General features: G+C 41.0%; 2 protein-coding genes across 4 annotated transcripts; both read right to left on the reverse strand.

Annotated features, from left to right (window-relative positions):
* Window positions 1–242: 242 nt before the first annotated feature.
* Window positions 243–8,716, reverse strand: rbm28 (RNA binding motif protein 28). 2 transcript variants are annotated; one of them, XM_033634162.2, is made up of 20 exons: window positions 8,358–8,716; window positions 8,020–8,166; window positions 7,782–7,930; window positions 7,576–7,651; window positions 7,370–7,462; window positions 7,180–7,251; window positions 6,909–7,011; window positions 6,568–6,812; window positions 5,555–5,624; window positions 5,314–5,423; window positions 5,149–5,222; window positions 4,878–5,013; window positions 4,177–4,241; window positions 3,905–4,063; window positions 3,502–3,651; window positions 3,282–3,356; window positions 3,059–3,185; window positions 2,271–2,409; window positions 1,931–2,045; window positions 243–711 (listed from the first exon to the last, which is right to left on the reverse strand). In XM_033634162.2, exons 1-20 carry the CDS (start codon window positions 8,473–8,475, stop codon window positions 574–576), a joined length of 2,361 nt encoding a protein of 786 aa, XP_033490053.2. In that variant the 5' UTR covers window positions 8,476–8,716; the 3' UTR covers window positions 243–573. The 2 variants fall into 2 exon arrangements, with proteins under 2 accessions (XP_033490053.2, XP_033490052.2); XM_033634161.2 differs by having other exon boundaries at window positions 243–714.
* Window positions 8,717–9,796: 1,080 nt separating this feature from the next.
* LOC117261893 (transmembrane protein 53) lies at window positions 9,797–18,256 on the reverse strand. Of its 2 annotated transcripts, none has more exons than XM_033634456.2 (4): window positions 18,152–18,256; window positions 17,299–17,580; window positions 11,176–11,422; window positions 9,797–11,007 (listed from the first exon to the last, which is right to left on the reverse strand). In XM_033634456.2, the coding sequence occupies exons 1-4, from the start codon at window positions 18,182–18,184 to the stop codon at window positions 10,646–10,648; spliced, it is 924 nt and encodes a 307-aa protein (XP_033490347.1). In that variant the 5' UTR covers window positions 18,185–18,256; the 3' UTR covers window positions 9,797–10,645. The 2 variants fall into 2 exon arrangements, with proteins under 2 accessions (XP_033490347.1, XP_033490348.1); XM_033634457.2 differs by having other exon boundaries at window positions 17,985–18,205.
* Between the last annotated feature and the right edge of the window lie 1,015 nt (window positions 18,257–19,271).

Raw genomic sequence — 19,271 nt, forward strand, 5'->3', positions numbered from 1 at the left:
TATGTGATAATGACACGTAGACCAGGTTAATATACAATGTCATCCGTGGGTGTTCATCTCTTGCTATCAAGTGTATACAAGGTTCATGAGTGGCAAGTGTTTATCCAGAGCTATCAGCTTATGATTAACTCCTGTTTAAAACTAGTATCAAAAACAACGGAATGGAGACTGGTATAACAAAGTGACCTGTGTGTATACAAAAATATGGATTTCATATAAAAATGTAAAGATTAACAAGGAAGTTGTTTTTTAAGCATATATTTTTATAAAAACCAAGAACATGGGGAAAAACTATCCTTACATTTTTCATCTTGTTTTAGTACTGAGAAATAAACAATATGAATTACAAAAATGCAGAAGCAAGATGGATGAAGTTAAGTGACAGTGAAGTTTCATACATGGTCGTCATACACTGTACAGTTTGACACAAAATTAATTTATGAGACTTATTTTAAAACCTCTGGATATCAAATGAAGAGGATTTCTGTTGTGGTAGCCTTATACACTTCACAAACATTTTCTCTCTCACACTCACACACAACAACACACACAGACACACACACACACACAGCATTAACTATCAAACCACTTGTTTCTTTTGCCGGTGTTGTTCCTATCACTGTTCCCCATCAGTTTCTTCTTGTACTGCTCCACCAGGCTGTCAAAACGGTCCCCGTCCCTTCTTTTGAAATGCGTCTTTGCTGTATTAATCTTCTGGAAAACAACGAAAATAAAAGACAGTCATAATGGAGATAAATATCACCATTGAAAAGGGCTTAACAGAACTGCTGGCAGATGTGTTATTGTGATGGTAACACTTGAGGTCCTGTCTATATGTATAGAGAGATGTTTGAAAACTGATATCCACCCCCACCCCGTTTTAGAACATAATTTTGTCCACACAGCCTTTGTTTTACAAAAAATGTTGGTACACACAAGAACAAAAAACAACTGCGATCTCCCCTCGCCCACAAAGTTAGCTGTATGTACAGGCTAACGTTTTCAAAAAACCTACTGGAGATCGTATCACCGCTGAACCCCGTTCGATAAAAAGATCAAGGAGCTCACTTGAACACAGTGATGCTCTGGACGTGTGAAAGTTTACCTTCTACTCTAAATCAACAACAGTCCCACCATCTGCTGGTTCAAGGTCTGAACCAGGTCTGATCCAAAACTGTCATTTCAGGCAGACACCCAAAGGTAGAGCAAAAGCACCGGATGCAGCAGATACCTTGTTCATCCATGAAGTGGTGAAGCAATACAGAGTTTAAGTGTGGTCATTAGACCAAGCAATACTGACAAAACTTTAGCAAACCGGTAGTTCGTCACTGCTGTTGTTTCTAGAGATTGCTCATTACACAATGCTGCAATGTGCATGCACAAATTGAGGAGATTTAAATCATTGTTTCCAAAATGCTCCGTTTTACATGTCCACACAGACAAACAGTAACCTGAGAGACAAAAAAGTGCAACTTAGAGGGCATGCTGAAAAATATCCATTTTAGTGACCTAAAACTCTGTTTAGTGGACGAGAGGATAAAATGTAGAGGAATTTTTGTTTTTTCTGTAAACGTGTAGACAGATTGATTTTTTTAAATTTTTTAGACGTGATGTAATGACATGAAATCAAAGAAGTTTATGTGCAATATTTTTAATAATTTTTTTTTATATCATTCATTTATGTTTTTGTAAAAACTGCTCTTTAAAAAGGGCTGATCACACAAGGATTAAGATAAGAAAGTAAAAACACAATGCCAGAGATAAATTCTCAGTCCTCCTGCAAAGTAACGGTTTTATTTTCTGGTGCTTTTTTCCCACCTTCTCTGTGTTAGCCACTGTTTTTAGTCGCTTTTTAAACCAGTACCTCAGCAGCTAACTTTGTTTTGTGATCATGACCAACAGACACAAACACAACAGAATATGTATGAACCTGGTTTCTGGGCTGTGTGGGCTTTTCCATCTGTCGTCTTTGACGGTCCTTCCTGTTGGATCCTGGCCTTGCTTTCTTGGGTGGCGGAGCCTGTTGCTTCCCTTTGTCACGCATTCTGCAACGGAAGAACAGTTCAGAAGTTATAACTTAAACCTGATGCTCACTGTTAAGTCATTGACAGTTATGTCATCAGTATTACAAACTGTCAATGACTTCATGAGTTATTTGCACCTCCTTTTCTGATTGTTCTGAATTTTTGTACACATATCCTAAGATCTGCTTGTGTGACACACATAGCGCATTGTTAACAGTTGAGTAGTAAAGGCGATAAAAACTGTACCTGTTCTTAGGTCCCCGATGAGAAGGAAAGGGTAGAATCTTCTTTCGTTTCTTCCCGTTCTCCAAATCTACGTGCTCGACCTCAGGTGTGGTCTGGAAGCCCATATGGCGTCCGCCTTGCTTCTGGCTCTGACTTAGAGCTGATAAAAACAGAAAGTGGACGGAGAGAAAATCAAAAAGGATGTAAATGTTAACAGGTGGAGTAAAAGGGCAAAACTTAATTCAGTGTCACAGACAGTCAAATGTAATATGGTTTCTCCCAGGGCTCCACAGCGCCACCATTTTGGCCACAGATGCAAACAAAATCCGCCTGTCATCCATGGGATAGATGTAAAGCTATTTCCGTAATTATCAGACTGAATATTTATGGAAGTAGGGAAAGATATCTGTCGGCCTCTTCCTGTGTCTGTCCTTTCAAATTAAATTCCCACATGGTCCAGTCATACAGGTTTTGCATCATTTTGATGAAGTGCAGTTCCTAATAGAGTTTCATGTTCGTTTGTTTTCCATTTTTTTGTGTGACTAAGCAACCAATGAAATCTTGCCGACTAATAACCTTTCTGGTCGACTAACGTTTGGTCGACTATTAGGAAGCAGCCCCAATAAAAAGTGAGTCTGGAGCACTGGTTTCTCCACAGCACTCGTGTGCTGTTCTGTATCTGTGCTTTGACAGGAGAACAGCAACCTACTTGAGCCCATCTGCATGAGCCTCTCATGTAAAACACCCGAATATATTCATTCAACTGGGAAAGGGCAAAATGAACATCAACAGAGAAATAGTTTTCATACCTCTCTCTCCTGTCTGCTCTGATGAGGACTGTGCTTTATTTCCACCTTTCCTGGGTTCTCTTCCAGCTCCGGCTGTCTGGGACTGAGGTTTCGCTCCTCCTTTAAAAAGCCGATTCTGGAAAAACTCCTGCAAAGATGACCACACAGGGTTACTCTCCCATTTAGATAAAGAGCATTATTTAATTTTAAGATATACCTATCACACAAATGAGTACAAACGCACCTTGTTTTTTTGTCGTCTCAATTCTTTTATCTTGAGTTTCCTTGAATCCTCCAGGGAGAACTCGACAATAGGTCTCTGCAGGATGACATAAAATAAGACACAATCACCACAATGTGAAGTCTGAAAGTAAATAAATACAGTGGCAACAAAGCAAAAACAAAACTCTTTTAAAACACACTGATAATGACTTCAGCACAACGTCCTCGCTGCAACAACGCACCTTGTGGGGGCCAAAGATGTCTGGGTTGTTGTTAAGGTAACGCAGTGCGCTGAGAGCATGTTCATGGTCCTGGAACTGGACAAAGCCATAACCTAATGACTGTCCCATCACCTGACCCTTCTCTGGCTTCTTGTCATACATCACCCGACACTAGAAGGAGAAACAGAAGGTACACACACACACACACACACACACACAGCAGGATTAAAAATGACAACAGCACCCCCTACTGGGCACAGAGACACACTGTTTTCAATTTTGTGTCAGTCTAACCTTCATAAATGTTACTCACACAACACTGTTTTCAGGGATGTTTTGACAAAGCTGCCAAAAAATGATAACTACCATAATACTACTGCTATATTTCATGAAGTGTCCACCAGTGTGGCATATTGTTTCTCACCTCTGTGACGCGGGCTCCCTTGCTTCCTTTTACCGCTTGGAGACAGAGTGCTCTGAGTTTTTTATTGTCCACTGACTTGGGCAGGTTGTGGACACACAGACGAGTCTTTGACACAAACACGTTTAAGCTCCGAAGCTTGGTCCTCTTTATTTCTTCAAACTGAGGAAAACAGACACACCAAATATATGCGTCACTGCAGACATGATAAGTATAAGCATTAAAATCATTCTCCAATCAGAAACATTTAAAATGGTTGATGAAAATGAACTCACCCTGGCTCTTTTGACCATGTCTGCTTCAGGCACACCCTCTGCTGCCTTGGTTCCAGCACGGATCACTGTGTGTGTGGAGGTCAGAGGTGAATATCATGCATTACAAAAACAGATTCAGAGCAAGAGTGACTATTAAATCTATTTCAATACTTTAATAGGGACCTCACAAGACAGACATGGCATTCCTAGGTCACTGTTAATCTTGGTAACAGTTTGCATGTGTAATATTGTAATGTTATAATGTTAAAGTCCCTCTCCTGACACATTATTACTTATACTAAAGCTAACATTTAGTTTAACACGGGTTTTCCCACATTATAGTTTAAAAAAGGAGTTGAAAGCAAATCTACTCTTAGTCCTTCATTGAGAAATTTGCTTGAGGTAAGTATCGCTTTTGCTGTCAAGGAAGTACACACATTGCCCTCTCCCTTAGAGGAATGTGAAAACCTTTCTATTGACAATTTTGCACAATTACAAGTCTGTATAGTCAAGGGTATTCATTTTAGGACACATAAACATAAGCGAAACACATCTTTGAGTGGAGAGTGACATATAATCAAATCTGCATGAGCGATACAGTTAATACTGATGGTGAATCACATAACTGTGTGTAAAGTGAAGTGGTAACTACAAGAGGTGAATGACAGAACAGACAGGCGGCTAAGAAGGAAAAAAGGAAAGCATGAAATGGGTTTACTTACACCCCTCTCTGGCCAGGTACAGGTTCCTGGTGCCCGTTTCTACTTTCTTTTTGTCCACTTTCAGCTTGGCAGCATCCTCTCTGGTCACCGCTGGCACAATCAACAGCTTTCTGCCATCTACACGGATGCCACCATTCTGCATCACATGACCCAATGTTATAACCAAGGCAGCAATATCAACTCATGGTGTAAAACAGTAAAAAATACAATGCCACGTCTTAAAAATGTGGATGAAGGGAATGTTTACAGTAAATCAAACAGAATTTGTTACCTCTGCCTCGTCTTGTGCTTCAGCCATGCATTTGTCTGCAGCCTCTTTGCTCTTAAACTGCGCAAATGCAACACCTGGTAAAACAGTAAATCCAAAATGACTAAATCAACCAGTATTGTTAAACAACAGACAGATGAGTGTTTCATTCAAGTACTGCTGACTGACCTTTTGAATGCCCTGTGTCATGGTGGACAACAATCTTTATGTAGTTCAGCTCTCCGTACTTCAGGAGAACTTCCTCCAGACCCTCTTCCTCCGTGTCAAAGGACAGGTTCCTAAATCAGCCAGGAGTAAGATGAACAAAGCTGGTGATGATGTGATAAGCAAGTATGAAAATAAAACAAATGGAGCAGAGTAAGAAAAGTGAAGGCACGTTTAAGATCAAGTAGTGAGAAGAATCTCAAACCTGATGAAAACAGTCTTGCCCTCGTTCACATCTGAAGGGAGAAGTTTCTTTGAGGTCTTCTTCTTCTTAGCTAGAGATAAACGCAGCAGACAAGCAGTGTCAAAACATTTTTATGAACATTTTTACTTACAACACATGTAAGGACGTCCCGATAACGTTTGTTTGCCCATTTTACGTTTACATTTGTTTGTTGCATTTTAGAGTCGATGAATTGTTATTAAGATTTTAGAGTGTTCTCCAGTGTTTGCTGCTTCCATGCAGTCTTCACCTGAGTTACCTCAATAACCTGTATTCTGTTGAGGGCCTGTATATCTTTTTCACGGATTACATTGATAAACTACTCTCATCTGCTGTTTGCTGGCTGGGCTTTTGTTGCCTTTGCAGTGGTGTCATGAGTGTCTGCAGTAAAATTCTAAGCACCACGACAAGCAAGCAGAATGCAAGATACACTGAGCCGAAATGAAGCTAGTGCATATAAATTAGGTATATAACATGTATAAACAGTTTCAGTTTATGGTGTGTCGCTGCGGGGAGGGCTCAGCCTCTGCTCTTACACACTGAGTGAAGAGACAGACACACATACAGACAGACAGTGGAGAGTTTGTAGAGCTGACAACAGCTGCACTCATTGCATTGCTGTGCATGACAGCTTCACCAGTAAGAGCACGTCTGTGATAGCTCTGACGTAAAACGCAACTGTCATTAAGCTGCTGACGAAGTTGCAAATGCAAAAAGCAAGTTTTGGTTGGTTTGCTTTTTTTTTAGATTTTATTGTTTTGTGTCTGTGTCATTCCAATTTTGCCATGTGAAGCACTTGGGCTGCATGTTTGTATGAAAGGTGCTATATAAATAAAGTTGAGTTGAGTTAAAACGAGGATCAGATCGGGCTTTATATGGCTCAATACAGCCGATCCCAACTACAAAAATGCCTTAATACACTGATCTTTGAGTTTGGATCATGACATCCGTAATTACATGCTCAAATATAAAAAATTCAAGATAAAAATTGATACCTGTTTTATCTTCTTCGTCGTCCTCATCATCCTCTTCATCTTGACTGTCATTTTGATCATCATTTGAATCAAGGCTACTCTTATCATCTTCATCTTCGTCGTCGTCTTCTTCCTGGGAAACATCATCATCCTCTTCCTCATCTTCTTCCTCATCATCATCATCCTCGTCATCCTGATCCTCGCTGTCATCCTCATCATCTGACTGGGATTCTTCCACCTGCTGCACAGCTGGTTTGTAAGTGACTCTGTGGACAAACAAAAACAAATTTCACAAATAAAGTTAACCAGTGTTTAACACCAGGTGGCATATTAACAGAGATGTACATGAACGAGGTTCACACTTTTTCTTCCCAGATGCTGCTTGTGGCTTTTCTTCCTCCTCTTCTTCAGTGTCACTCTCTGAGTCTGCCTGTTTTGTAGGTGTTTTCTCTGTATTCTTATTTCCTGTTTGGTGAACAAAACAGTGTTGGTTATTATCTTTATTCTGATGTAGACGTATTTTCTACTTATTATAAGGAGACACAACATGTTTCGTCTTGCTTAATGTGTAGTGGATAATAAAATGACATGCAGTTGTTTACCCTTGCAGATAAAAAAAATATGGACAATTACCTGCACCTGCGGACATCTGTGTGGCAATAAACTTGTCCTTAGGCACAGCCCAGTCAATTGCTACCTGTCGACCTGTGAATGAAACATTAACGTTTAAAAAACACACATGATACAAACTAAATAAATTGAGATGTCAACAATGAGCAGTGTTTCTCACACAACAGCAATGTTAAGTGTGTGACTCACTAACCTTTTATCGCCTTCATGTTCATGGCATTGAGCGCTCTCGCTGCCTCAGACACATTTTTAAAAAGGACAAAGGCAAATCCTCGCATCTTCCCATCTGTACAAGCACAAACATAAGAAAACCAATCAACCTATTCAAGGATTACACGACAATTAAAGGTGTTGTTTGACTTATTTGTACATATAGTATAAATTAGAACCCATATTTACCAGGTTTGAGGGGAATTTTGGACTCAAGAACTGTTCCATAGTTGGAAAAGACTTGTTTGAGATCCTCCTCTGAGCACTGCAACACAAGACATGTCAAATGTTACAGGTCAAGCAATGACTTCTTCTACCACTCTAACAGAGTTCAGAGGATGGATCAGAGTGTGCTTGTCAGTTGCTGCATTTCGCAGCCATGTAGCATACTGTACCTGAAAACTAAGGTTCCTTATGATGAGTCTAGCTTTCAGAAACTTTTTCCTGAGGCCTTTGGATTTCTGCTGATTTTCCTCAGGTGCAGCAGCTGGTTCTTTGGCTGCTACAGCTGGTTCCTCAGGTGCCGCTGCTGGCTTTTTAGGTCCTAAATCAAAGACATGAGCAGGGTTATCAAGTAGACATGGCCTGACAGCTCTTGGAGTTGCTTGTTTTTGGACATGCCTTTGCACACACCTGTTTTCCTTTTGTCTTTTATCTTCCTCTTCGCCACTGATAAAGCCAGCTTCTGTCCATCGTATTCTTTGACTTCTTTCAAAGCTCGCTGTGCATCCTCCAGCATGGAGTATGTGACATAGCCGAATCCCCGACATTTGTCTGTGCCTGGTTTGTACATAAAAACAGGTTATTATTGGTTATATTTACTTTAACTGTACTGCCAACATTTAGTGAGGTATCTTTACACCTACAAGCCGAAATATGAGTGTGTAAGATTTAGCATATCTTCACTTAGGGTACATTTTCTTGTTAAATTTCGCCAGAAAAAACCTAATAAATGACAGTGACAACATCACCTCTCTCTCTGACCACGAAGCATTGCTTCACCGGACCAATTTCAGAGAATATTTCCGTCAGCCGTTCATTTGAAGCTGAAGCTGGTAGATGACCAACGAATATGGTCTGCGCTTGCATGGCTCTCCGCTGCCTGGCTAACGTTACCAGTTAGCTCGCTAATGTTAGCTTTTCTGGCTCGATAGTCACTAACACACTGATGTCTACTTTATTATCAATTCTGCATTAAGTGTCAATATCAAATAATTCGATATCACGCGAACAAGCGACAGAAATACTTGATAGGGAACTATAAACTTTGAACACCACTAGCTTTCAGATTAAGTCGCATGTTTACAAATGCGGGCAGCCATCTTGGAAACTGTGCTGAAGTCTCGGGTCCACAAGTCTCGCGTTACATTTCAGAAAGCCGTTCCGTGCTGCCGCCTACAGTCCAGGAGGTTTATTCATGTATTTATGAATTTATCTGTGTAGCTATGTGTAAGTGATCGATAAAGAGCTCAGATATTCATACTCTGTTACAAGTTAAAGTCCTATATTTTAAACATACTCAAGTAAAAGTACATCAAAATATACTGAAGTAACCAAAAGTAAAAGTAGTCATTATGCAGAATGGCCCATTTCAGGCTAATATTTATTGTTGGATTGTAATCATTGATGTACGAATGTGTTCATCACTTAAATGTTGCAGCTGTTACAGGTGGAGTTCATTTTAAATATTTTACATACTGCTGTAATAATACATCATAATTTATTTGCTGATTTATTTTTTGCATTAATAAGTTTACTATGCAAACTAGTAACTAAAATTACGAAATAAATGTTTGCGATGTAGTGGAATAGAAGTATAAAGTAGCAGAAAATGTAAATACTCAACTAAAGTACAAGTCCCCCATAATTATACTTTAACGAATGAATGACTTTATTTTGAACCAAGATTAAAAATTAAAAAAAAAAAACATACTAAAAAATCAAACAAGACAAAAATAACAGTGTCTGAAAAGGAGCAGGTAGAAGTAAAACTTATATGTATCTACGTCTTTCTTACATTTCTTCTTTCACTCATATACTATTTCAACACATTACCAAATTTATTTACAACTAATATCCAACCATCCCCGGTCTATTTACCACCCAGTTAAATGAAGATTTAACTAGATTTTGGCATTGTATATATTTGTATTGCACCTAACTGTTCTTTTAATATATATATATTTTGCACATACTGTTAGGTTATTTTAGTCTGTGGTATATTTGCACTCAATGTGTCTAAACACTACCTACTTTGTATTGCCACTGCTGGGCAGTAATCTCCCTATGCATAAACAAATTTTTCTTATCTCATCTCCAACCACAAAAACAAATGAGGCAGGTGAGGCACAAGTACAAAGAGAAAGGACAACTGTACTACAATAATTAAAATAAAAGAGACAACAGAAAATGTTGACAAAAATAGTTTTAATACGTAAACCAGAAATGTAAAAAAGTTCAAGTTATGAGACACAAAGTTTGACAATATCAGAGGCACTGTTTCATGTTCGACAACCGTCAACAAACAATTCATTCATTTGTAAAACATTAAAACAACTCTGCTTTGGTAGTTAGTGAAAGCACCGTAGTTATTACAGGTTTTCCTCTGAGGCTCATTATGACATCACTGCCTCAGTTCAGTTGAGTTCAGCACTGTAAACGAACACATACTTCTGAACAGTGGTCATCAAATATCAAGTCCTGGAGTTGCTTGTGTAAATATAAAAGGTTGTACAGAGATATAGAGAAAATATGTTTTGGCTTACAGAAAGTAGAAAACAGTACAATGTCCAATGGCTTCTGGAAACAACTTCAGTTTTTCCTTCATGATGTAAATGATGTGTATTAAAGAGAAGGCACCATAGGTCTTATTTCTAACTACTGTTACGACCTACATGGCGTTCTGTGCTCCTGGCTTTTATTATTCTCTGTTTCAGGAAGCTCCCAGTAAATATATAAGTCTCATCTCCCTGTGTTCGCTGTCAAAGTGCCAATGTGAGAAATGTAACTGTACAACTTTAAAGCTCAGCAATTCAATAAGTATATTTCCTGAGATGAGAGCACAGTAAAGTAAAGGTTCAAGCCACAACAGTTCATGCGACATAAAGTACTGCAGTAAGAGTATAAATTTAAATAATGTATTCTCCCTAAGTCAACTATCACTACTGTAGTTACACATTGTAGGCAAATATTTTAAATGAAAAACATCAAACGCGCAAAGTAAAAGGCATTTTTTTTTTTTTTTTTTTTCAAAATCACCTTACATCTTTGCCTTCAGCGGGGCGAAATGGAGTGACTGCAGGAATGTGTTTAGGATGGTCAGATACTCCTCCGGGTGCCTCTTCAGGTGACCTGCATGTGTTGAATCTTCCCACTTCTTTGCTGTGACGTCCACCCCGCGCTTCAGCCAGTAATCAATCAGCTCCTCCATGACTCGTGGGTTGCTCAACGGATCATTCTCGCAGAAGAAAAACAGCCCAGGAGCTGTGACGGGACTGTTCCAAAACACATCAATGCTCGTGTTAAAGTAGTCCACCGTCTGGCGTTTGAACATGCTAAAGTATAGCAGGCTCACGTGTTTTATCACTGTTTCCCAACGTGGAGATAAAGTCTTAGCAAGACCTGGGTGGAGAGGAGGGAGAAAAAAACACACTTAATTCATTTGCATTCACTCCTATTCATACATTCCTGTATAAACACACAATTTTGGATCAAGTTAGTGTGATTGTGCACCATGGGTACTATAAATGAAACTGATAAATGTGTTAAATCACATCAATACTGACTGACCTGTGGACATCTGCTCCACAGAGCCCACCACCAGGCTATCAAAGACTTGGCCTTTGATCCTCTGCGTGAGTGCCTGATATTTCTGCGTGTCCTGGGACACATGCACCAGCAGCTGAGCAAATGTGTAGCCACCGATAGAGAAGGCATGGACGAGAAGAGGACGGGACACAAAGCGCTCAGTGTGGAGCAACTCCAGCAACCTCTTTCCATGATCCAGACCCCAGCGAGGCCACAGGAACTCTTGCACCTTGCGTAAAACAAACAGAAAGGAAAACAGAGTCTGGTGAAACATCAGTGTGGCTTAAGGGCCCATCCTTTAACTGAGTATTTAAAGGTCAGAGATCACAGAGGTCACAGACATCGCTGTCTCAGTCCTTGCATTGATGAACTGATCGTAAAAGAGGTGACTTTAGATAGTCCTTGTTTACCAAGTTATTATTCAACTGGGGTTTTGATGTTGTTATCCCGATGCAGGCTTGCATACGTGCTCTAATATTGACTGTACGCATGATGAAATTAAACAGCATGTCTGAACGGTCCTTCAGGCTCAGCAGAAGGCGGCGAGAGAAAGTCAGGGTTTGTTGAAGAAACCTGTCAGCAGGCAAGAGAAGTCACCACAGCGGATACTTGTGTACATGACTGGAATGCATGCATGCAGTCCTGGATGCACCGCATAGCCGTACGCCCAAAATAAGTCCAGACTGCCTTACGACCTCCACAACACAGAATCCTTGAAATGAACCTGTGCACCACTGACGGCATGTGTCTTATCTGTTGTTGTAAACGTGAGCATGGGGGTTGTTGTGCCTGCTCATACTGGGTGGATATGGGGGATTTGTTGACATGAGTGTCAATAGTCATTACAGAAAGATAAGATCTGATAATTGAGATGCATGAGGACTTTTGACCTTCCTTATATTATGCTCTTGCTTAATCGATCCATCTCTTAGGCTTATAATTAACTATTTATCCTGTTAACACACACCACACATCTTGTGGTAGACAAAGTACACAACTCTATTTGTAGGAGCCATGAATTAATTTAGAAAGGACAAGATTTTGTAAGTTTTGGGATGGTTTATATTTTTGTATTGCTGCATGTTTTTTGGGATATTATCTTTTTTTTTTATTGCGGTTTTTGGGAGAGTCGAGACATGTGAATTTGGGTAGTGACACTCAAACTCTATGTACGCATCGTTTGTTCACCTCAAAGAGAGGGTGAGGTGGACGCTGTATTTGTTGTTGCCAAAAATGTAACTACCGCAGGAAACAAACTAAAAGTTGCTGAGAGGAGGAGGTTGGGCCTGGTTAACTTGTCTGACACGCCAACACAAGATTCTCTGTGATCATTTTGAGTACAAGTTTGTGCAGGTCATAATAAGATGACTCCTTTTCATTATTACATTTATTGAACGCATTTTTGAATCTCAGCAAATCTTTTGTTGGCGTGTCAGACAAGCTAACCAGGCCCAGCCTCAGCCTCTCAGCGACTTTTAGTTTGTTTCCTGCAGTAACTTGAGTCAAAGTATAGATCAAATATCATCAAATATAGGTCAGATATTACTTCAACACGAGTGAAAGTTGGCTGAGTCAAATTGTTAGTTGAGTTAAAGTACTGTAGTACTTGCGCTAAACAAAAAACCTTAGTTTTTAAAAGTTTTTTTTTTTTTTTTTGTCTGTCATTTTCAAATAAGATAATACTACAGCATACACTTTCGCAGGAAAATCCTTAAACAGTCATTTGACCAAACAGCAAAAAAACTAGAGCTACTACAAGCCCAGACAGCTTTCTTTGTTTGTTTTGTTTTGTTTGTGTAGCAAATGTTTAAAGACCTCGACATGCTTTCTCAGGTTGGATGGCGAATTCTTGTAGGCCATTATGAAGTTTGTGCATGGTAAACAGAGCAAACATTTAAAACGATATGACTCATTCTTCATCTCATAGTAACACATCATAACCTAAGACAACCACCTGCTGATGACCTCTCCTCTCTCCGCTCTGATGAGCTGCCCAATCTGAGTAGCACATGTGCAAGGTAGAGGTATAGGAACACCACGCGCAGTGCTGCATGAACACACTGTGCATTCCAATCCCCATACTACCACACTATACAGTATGCCAGAAAGAGATTTAGTGTGTCCCAATACATAGTAAGTCATTATGCAGCATGCCAAAAATACCAGGACGTTCTACTACATCCCGTCCAATTTTGCAGTATGCAAACTGGCATGCTGTTCTGGCTATTATGACCCACAATCCTATACACAATGGACGATACGTCACATCGACTGAGCTGCAAATAGACGACAGCTGTTTGACCCTAGTTAAACTCCATACATTGCAAAGCAACAACCGCAGAGCTCTCCGGGTCGATCTCGTTTGTGTTATCTTCAAGGTAACAGATGTAAAAGTAAGAGGGTCAAAGTTTAGGGCATAATGTTATGAAGAGGTAGTATGTCACAATTGTGTGTGTACTTTTTAAGGGCAGGTGCAGAACCTACTGACAGCGAAAAGAAAAAGCATGCGATGCAGAACACACCCACAGTTTATAGGCTTTTAGAAAAGGAAAAAAATCATCTGCTGACTTCAAAGCAAAGTAACAAGATCCTTCATTGATATTTCGTAGAGTCAAAAGCACAATAATTGTCTTTTAATATAGTGCAGTGAAAGTAATACACTTACAAAAAAAGAGTAATACTCAAGTTAAGTACAGACACTCAACAACTTTTTTTCCCCGTTAAAGGGTTTTTTTTTGGGGAGTTTTTCCTTATCTGCTGTGAGGGTCCGAAGGACAGAGGGATGTCGTATGCTGTAAAGCCCTGTGAGGCAAATTGTGATTTGTGATATTGGGCTTTATAAATAAAATTGATTGATTGATTGATTGATTGAACTCTACTTAAGTACAAAACTTAAGTAAATGTCCATTACTGTCCACTTCTGGTTATACACAAATGGGCTTTTAATGGTACCTTTTTTTTTAACTTACTCATTGGACAGGCAAGAGACAAACCTCTAGATGCTTGGATGATAGGCCTTTGTATTCTACTGTATATTTTTATTAACCAAATAATATGCAAATGATATGTACTTTCAATGCTCTTTTGCTTTTGTGCTTTGCTATGTGCTTTTGTCTTTTGTTATATGCTTGTGCCCAGAATGTGCCCTTCTGTGGACATGCCATCAGTCCGCTTTTTTCTGTGCTAAATCTGGCACATTTACGTGACTTAAAGCTACTCTTACCTTTCTTGCATTTCACACAGCACTTCACAAAAAATGTGAACATCCACAACTTCCGCCTCCCTCCAAAGTCCCATCCCCCTCCTCCTGCAAATCCACCTCCCTCCAAAGGTCTACTCCCCCCTCCTCCATTACGTTCTCATTAGGTCTATGACAGACGTAGTCGTTGGCAAAGTAACGTTACATACACGGAAGAGGAGAGCAAGTGTAACGTTACAACCAAGACAGTTAAACGCAACCCCGGAGTTTTAAAACTCAACCGGAGTCAGTGATGACTGATGAGTTTTAGAATAAGGTTACAGTGCTAACGTTAGATAGTAGCGTTAACGTTATTAGTAAGTGGAAACGCAAGGAAGATAAAGTTAATGTTTCGGAGGCTACGTTACAGTAGGATGGCAACTGGATGCTGTGTTGTCATATACAGTGCAGGCCAAAAGTTTGGACACACCTTCTCATTCAATGCGTTTTCTTTATTTTCATGACTATTTACATTGTAGATTCTCACTGAAGGCATCAAAACTATGAATGAACACATGTGGAGTTATGTACTTAACAAAAAAAGGTGAAATAACTGAAAACATGTTTTATATTCTAGTTTCTTCAAAATAGCCACCCTTTGCTCTGATTACTGCTTTGCACACTCTTGGCATTCTCTCCATGAGCTTCAAGAGGTAGTCACCTGAAATGGTTTCCACTTCACAGGTGTGCCTTATCAGGGTTAATTAGTGGAATTTCTTGCTTTATCAATGGGGTTGGGACCATCAGTTGTGTTGTGCAGAAGTCAGGTTAATACACAGCCAACAGCCCTATTGGACAACTGTTAAAATTCATATTATGGCAAGAACCAATCAGCTAACTAAAGAAAAACGAGTGGCCATCATTACTTTAAGAAATGAAGGTCAGCCAGTCCGGAAAATTGCAAAAACTTTAAATGTGTCCCCAAGTGGAGTCGCAAAAACCATCAAGCGCTACAACGAAACTGGCACACATGAGGACCGACCCAGGAAAGGAAGACCAAGAGTCACCTCTGCTTCTGAGGATAAGTTCATCCGAGTCACCAGCCTCAGAAATCGCAAGTTAACAGCAGCTCAGATCAGAGACCAGATGAATGCCACACAGAGTTCTAGCAGCAGACCCATCTCTAGAACAACTGTTAAGAGGAGACTGCGCCAATCAGGCCTTCATGGTCAAATAGCTGCTAGGAAACCACTGCTAAGGAGAGGCAACAAGCAGAAGAGATTTGTTTGGGCCAAGAAACACAAGGAATGGACATTAGACCAGTGGAAATCTGTGCTTTGGTCTGATGAGTCCAAATTTGAGATCTTTGGTTCCAACCGCCGTGTCTTTGTGAGACGCAGAAAAGGTGAACGGATGGATTCCACATGCCTGGTTCCCACTGTGAAGCATGGAGGAGGAGGTGTGATGGTGTGGGGGTGTTTTGCTGGTGACACTGTTGGGGATTTATTCAAAATTGAAGGCACACTGAACCAGCATGGCTACCACAGCATCCTGCAGCGACATGCCATCCCATCCGGTTTGCGTTTAGTTGGACGATCATTTATTTTTCAACAGGACAATGACCCCAAACACACCTCCAGGCTGTGTAAGGGCTATTTGACCAAGAAGAGTGATGGAGTGCTGCGGCAGATGACCTGGCCTCCACAGTCACCGGACCTGAACCCAATTGAGATGGTTTGGGGTGAGCTGGACCGCAGAGTGAAGGCAAAGAGGCCAACAAGTGCTAAACACCTCTGGAAACTCCTTCAAGACTGTTGGAAAACCATTTCAGGTGACTACCTCTTGAAGCTCATTGAGAGAATGCCAAGAGTGTGCAAAGCAGTAATCAGAGCAAAGGGTGGCTATTTTGAAGAAACTAGAATATAAAACATGTTTTCAGTTATTTCACCTTTTTTTGTTAAGTACATAACTCCACATGTGTTCATTCATAGTTTTGATGCCTTCAGTGAGAATCTACAATGTAAATAGTCATGAAAATAAAGAAAACGCATTGAATGAGAAGGTGTGTCCAAACTTTTGGCCTGTACTGTATAACGTTATAGTCTATGTTACATTAGAGGCAAACTAAAAAATACCTGTCCAGCAGAAACTCTGTGACCACCTCGTCCCTTTTTAGCTCAGGATGAAGCTGCATCAGTCTTCGCCATCGCTCGAAAGCAGAGCCGATGTTGACCCGACTTTTAGCTCTTGCAGCATCGAATTCTCTTAGTGTTAGCTTGCGGTGGTACGCATTTGTCTGCCATTGTTACGGAGAAAAGTTTATATCCACAAGCATCCCTGTCACTAGTTTATATCCACAAGTGTCCCTGTTACTAGTTTATATCCACAAGCGTCCCTGTTACTAGCCTATTTGTTGTCTCACAGACTCAGGGGGATGTTACGCTGGCGGTTATGTCAGTCGGAGGCCTCCATGTGGGGAAGACAGACAGGACGCTCGAATGCAATGATTGGTTGGAGTTTTCTTAGAACTATATAAGAATGGTATAATTATGAGTTTGTATCTCTGGTGGAATTCACTTACATTTTAGTGTGCCATCAGCTTATCAATAGCATTTTAACCTAAACAAAAAGCGTAAAATTTCCAGAAAGGTAAGTGTTGCTTTAAGTGATCATGAACATAAAACAGCAGTTCCCTGTATCCCAAAAAAGTTCCTTAGTAGGTGAGCATCCACAGATACGCAGTTAACATTTCATCATAAATCATAATAGTGCATCTGAGTCATCATGAAGTTAGTTTAATTTTTCAGCTCTAACTGTGTAGCTGTGATACAAAGCATTGATTACGTCCACTATCATCTTAACTAGTAATTTAGCAGTCAAATCTGTCTCCTACTCATTGATATTCCTTCCTCTTGTCATTAACTCACCTCACTCTCTACCACGAGCACATCGAAGCCGGTGCGGAAGTAGATTTCGCAATACTTCACCAGAGCCTGAGGGCGCGATCCCAACCAGGGCAGCATCAGCATGAGGGGTTTGTGCTCCTCAGAGACTTTGCTCTGACATCCTGATACTGGAGGTGCTACTTCATTAACGTAGAAAGTGACATTCTTGCTGAGGCGGTGGGCTGTGACGCCTCTGCTCATGACTGCCCTGCCCAAAACTGAGGCTGCGGCCAGGCTTCCCATTGGAGGAGATGTGCCCAGTGCCTAGAGAAGAAAAGAGGAAACAGACAGAACGTGACAATGAGAAAGCTTCTTACATTACAAATAACTACACAACTTAAACATATTAACGTAACAAGCACAAGCACTGCATGTGTCTTTGTATTTGAAGCTAAATCTACACCGGAGCATTAACCCTTCGCGTCCTCTAACTTACACCCCCCCCTCGTCATAGCATTAGCAGGATAAATAACCGTCAACCGTCCTCTAACGTTAATGACGTACGAACACAACGCTAATTCCGCAGAGCTCAAACACAGCTTTAGCTAAGTTAGCCAACTGTCTTAACTTTACCCCAGTGTCAAACCAGTTAGTAACGTTAGCAATAACCGTTAAGCCTTAAACTTATCCGTGTTATCTGTCTGCTTGTTGAGTTAACCGTTACTGACCTGCTTTTGGTTATGTGCCAGTGATGCTCTGGTTAGTGTACAGGCACGGCTCTACCAAAGCGCATCCCTCCCTGTAGTGCAAAGTTAGCTAGCACAGCACGAGTCCTCTGCCAGCAGTGTGACCCCGTTATAAAAAAACTATCGACTTGTCCCCTCTTTCCAAATACCTCTTCAGGCTTCCTCTCCTCCTCCTTCTTCATCTGATGGCTGTGTGTCCTCGGTTGGCTCGCTGTGGCTGCTCAGGCGATCTGCTGCCCTCATCCGGAAGTGAAGCGCTCAGCAGACACACTGCTAAAGTAAGACCAGTCTGACCGGTCTGACCAGTATTTAGTTACTCTCCAGTCCTCTCTACAGCATTCATCAGGCACAAACAATATGTTTACATATTACAAATAAGAAACCAGAACTATACAATCACAGTAAGCTATATATTACACTAGAGAACTAACCACAGAACAAGCACACACACATTTGTGCAGTCCACTTCAGACAGCTGATTTGGCACAGTTCTGGGACGTCATTCAGTTAGAGTCCTAGCCGAGTCAACCCACTTAACTTCATCCGGCATGCTGAGTTTGAGCCAGTGCTGGGCCAGGTCGTTTCTAATAACAGCCCAGTGATGGCAGTGTCAGCCGGAATTGGGCCGGCTGATTCAGCCCGATTCTGGGATGTCATTCATACCGAATTCTAGCCAAGTCAGGCAAAAGGATGTGGCCCGGCTAATTTCATCCAGCATGCCGAGTTTGGGCCGATGCTGGGCCAGCTCATTTTTGATAATGGCCAAGTGATGGCAGTGTCAGCAGCTGGAATCTGGCCAGCTGATTCAGCCTGATTCTGGGGCATCATTCATACCGAGTCTTGGCTGAGTAAAGCAACTTGATGTGGCCCGGCTAATTTCATACGGCATGCCGCGATTGGACCAATGCTGGGCCAGGTCATTTCTGGTAATAGCCCAGTGATGGCAGTGTCTGCTGTTGGAATCGGGACAGCTGATTTGGTCCAATTCTGGGGCATCATTCACGCCGAGTCTCAGCCGAGTCAGGCAACCAGACCCAGCCCAGCTAATTTCATCCGGTATGCCAAGTTCAGGCTGATGACATGACATGATATGACATGATGTGACGTGACGTGACGTGACGTGACGTGACGTGACGTGACGTGATATGATATATGATTTGATGTGACATGACAGGATATCAATACAACGAACGAACTAACGTGCTGGGCGAGGGGTCATCCCTATGTTTCCAGGGTTCTATGTTTCGGGGAACATAGAACCTTTTTTGC

Source organism: Epinephelus lanceolatus, chromosome 5 (genome assembly GCF_041903045.1).
Source record: "Epinephelus lanceolatus isolate andai-2023 chromosome 5, ASM4190304v1, whole genome shotgun sequence".
NCBI classification, from domain to species: Eukaryota; Metazoa; Chordata; class Actinopteri; order Perciformes; family Serranidae; genus Epinephelus; species Epinephelus lanceolatus.

What these genes read in the sequence shown, in the direction of transcription:
- rbm28 (XM_033634161.2), bottom strand. Translation starts at nt 8,475, where the DNA reads ATGCAAGCGCAGACCATATTCGTTGGTCATCTACCAGCTTCAGCTTCA. An exon ending in AAGCACAAGACGAGGCAGAG is followed by an intron (nt 5,014 to 5,148) that starts GTAACAAATTCT and finishes CATGTGATGCAG; the next exon opens with AATGGTGGCATCCGTGTAGA. An exon ending in AGGGAGCCCGCGTCACAGAG is followed by an intron (nt 3,652 to 3,904) that starts GTGAGAAACAAT and finishes TTCTCCTTCTAG; the next exon opens with TGTCGGGTGATGTATGACAA.
- LOC117261893 (XM_033634456.2), bottom strand. Translation starts at nt 18,184, where the DNA reads ATGAAGAAGGAGGAGGAGAGGAAGCCTGAAGAG. An exon ending in TGCTCGTGGTAGAGAGTGAG is followed by an intron (nt 11,423 to 17,298) that starts GTGAGTTAATGA and finishes GTTTTACGCAAG; the next exon opens with GTGCAAGAGTTCCTGTGGCC. An exon ending in TGTGGAGCAGATGTCCACAG is followed by an intron (nt 11,008 to 11,175) that starts GTCAGTCAGTAT and finishes CTCTCCACCCAG; the next exon opens with GTCTTGCTAAGACTTTATCT.